General features: G+C 66.5%; 1 protein-coding gene across 1 annotated transcript in view; it reads left to right on the top strand.

The window, feature by feature from the left end:
- Positions 1 to 1,762, top strand: part of CHLNCDRAFT_28079 (hypothetical protein) — a gene marked incomplete at both ends in the record, with an annotated part of 4,516 nt that extends 2,754 nt beyond the window's left edge. Inside the window, 6 exons of the mRNA XM_005843451.1 lie at positions 150 to 317; positions 500 to 571; positions 807 to 880; positions 1,186 to 1,289; positions 1,456 to 1,501; positions 1,694 to 1,762. Coding sequence (XP_005843513.1) covers positions 150 to 317; positions 500 to 571; positions 807 to 880; positions 1,186 to 1,289; positions 1,456 to 1,501; positions 1,694 to 1,762 — 533 coding nt within the window. The remainder of the gene's footprint in view (positions 1 to 149; positions 318 to 499; positions 572 to 806; positions 881 to 1,185; positions 1,290 to 1,455; positions 1,502 to 1,693) is intronic.
- Between the last annotated feature and the right edge of the window lie 4 nt (positions 1,763 to 1,766).

Below are 1,766 nucleotides of genomic sequence, written 5' to 3'. Positions count from 1 at the left end.
TGGGGGGGGGGGGGGGGGGGTGGAGGTGATTTGCTTGCAGCGCGATCCGTGCCCAAGCAGCCCCTGTCGCCTGCTTGCCTTGGTTCCGACTCTCGCCATCCAGCGAGGCATGGCACGGTGCACTCCGCGATGTGTTCTTCTTCTGGTAGGTGTGCCTCAGCTCCTCAGTCGGGGTCTGCCATTCACAGCTCAGTCCATGTGTTCGGTCGCCCCGCCCCGCAGGAAGGTGCGTGTGTTCCGGTTTGCCACCGGCAAGCTGAGCCGCACGTATGACGAGAGCCTGCAGGCGACCAACGAGCTGCAGCGCAGCCAGTCAGGTGGGGCGGCGGGGCGCCTTGTGTGAGCGTGTGTAGAGAGGCATCTTGTGTGTGTGTGTGTGTGTGTGTATAGAGAGAGAGGTGTGAGCGGCTTTGGGGTGGCTGCCTGCAGCGGTGTGTGGGTGTGCCGCCGTTTCGTAACGCCACTTGTGCGGCCATGTGTACTGTCGCATGTACCGCAGAGTTGTACCGCCTGGATCCCATCGACTACGGGCGGCGGGTGGCGGTGGAGAAGGAGCTGGCGGCAGATCCAGGTGCGGGCCCCCGCCTAGCTTCCAGGCAGCTGCCACCTGCCCGCGCACACCCGCCACAAATGCAGCGCATGTCCATGGCTGTGGGTGTGGGTGTGGGTGCGGGTGTGCGTGTACAGGCACTCCAGCCCCGACCCCCTGCCTCATGCCGCCGCCGTCTCTCACGGCCGCCTCCCTGCGCTGCGCGTCCCCGCGCGTGCCTCCTCCCGCGCTTTCCTCCCGCGCTTTCCTCCCCCAGAGGCCCCCAAGTCCAACGCCGTCTTTGACGAGTCGGGCAACTTCCTGCTGTACGCCACGCTGCTGGGCATCAAGGTGGGCCCGCGCTTTCCTCCCACGCCTTCCTCCCATGCCTTCCTCCCACACTGTCCCCCCTGTTTGATGTGTGCATCCCTCCCGCCTTTGCCGAACTGCCCTCCGGACTTCCCTCCCGCCCCGGGAAGCTGCTGCTGCTGCGCCCGCTGCATGCCGTCCTGCTGTTTGCCCCCGCCCGGCCCTGTCCTGCCCTGGCCCGCTTGCCTTCCGCCGCGTGCTTCGTCGCCGCTGTCTCGTCCCTGCTGGGATCTCGTCCTCCCATGCTGTGCCTGACATGCCCGCTGTGCCCGCTGTGCACCTAACAGGTGATCAACCTGGTGACCAGCCGCGTGGTGCGCATCATCGGCAAGGTGGAAAGCACGGAGCGCTTCCTGTCCATCGCGCTGTACCAGGTGGGCCGGCAGTACCAGTGGGCAGCGGCTCAGCACCATGGATGCAGTACCAGATGCACACCCCCTCTCCCACATCACCCCACCACACCACACACTGCCTCGAGGCGCGGCAACAACGCAAGCAAGCGCCACCCCCTCGCTGCGAAAAGATACTGCCTTTGTTTCTCCGCAGGGCATCCCCAGGAAGTCCAAGCGCCTCCCGGTGGGGCCGGACACCAAGCTGCCGCAGGTGGGGCTGGCGGCCCTGCGTGCCTCTGGGGACTGGATCGACTGCTTGCCACGTTTGACTGTTTGACCGCCTTGCCGACAAGCAGCAAAGCAGCGGCCGCTACCCTTCCCACACCCCTAAAGTTTCTGTGTGTCGCACCCACCCACCCCCCACCCACCGCCACCACCACGCCCACACCCTCCTGTGTCGCAGCCCGACCCCACGCTGCTGTGCTGCGCGTACGGCAAGCAGCGCCTCTACCTGTTCACGCAGCGGGAGCCGGCGG

This window comes from Chlorella variabilis, assembly GCF_000147415.1.
Source record: "Chlorella variabilis unplaced genomic scaffold CHLNCscaffold_30, whole genome shotgun sequence".
In the NCBI taxonomy this organism is placed as follows: domain Eukaryota; kingdom Viridiplantae; phylum Chlorophyta; class Trebouxiophyceae; order Chlorellales; family Chlorellaceae; genus Chlorella; species Chlorella variabilis.
The sequence above is the reverse complement of the archived record's forward strand: the minus strand, read 5'-3'. Positions and strand labels throughout refer to the sequence as shown.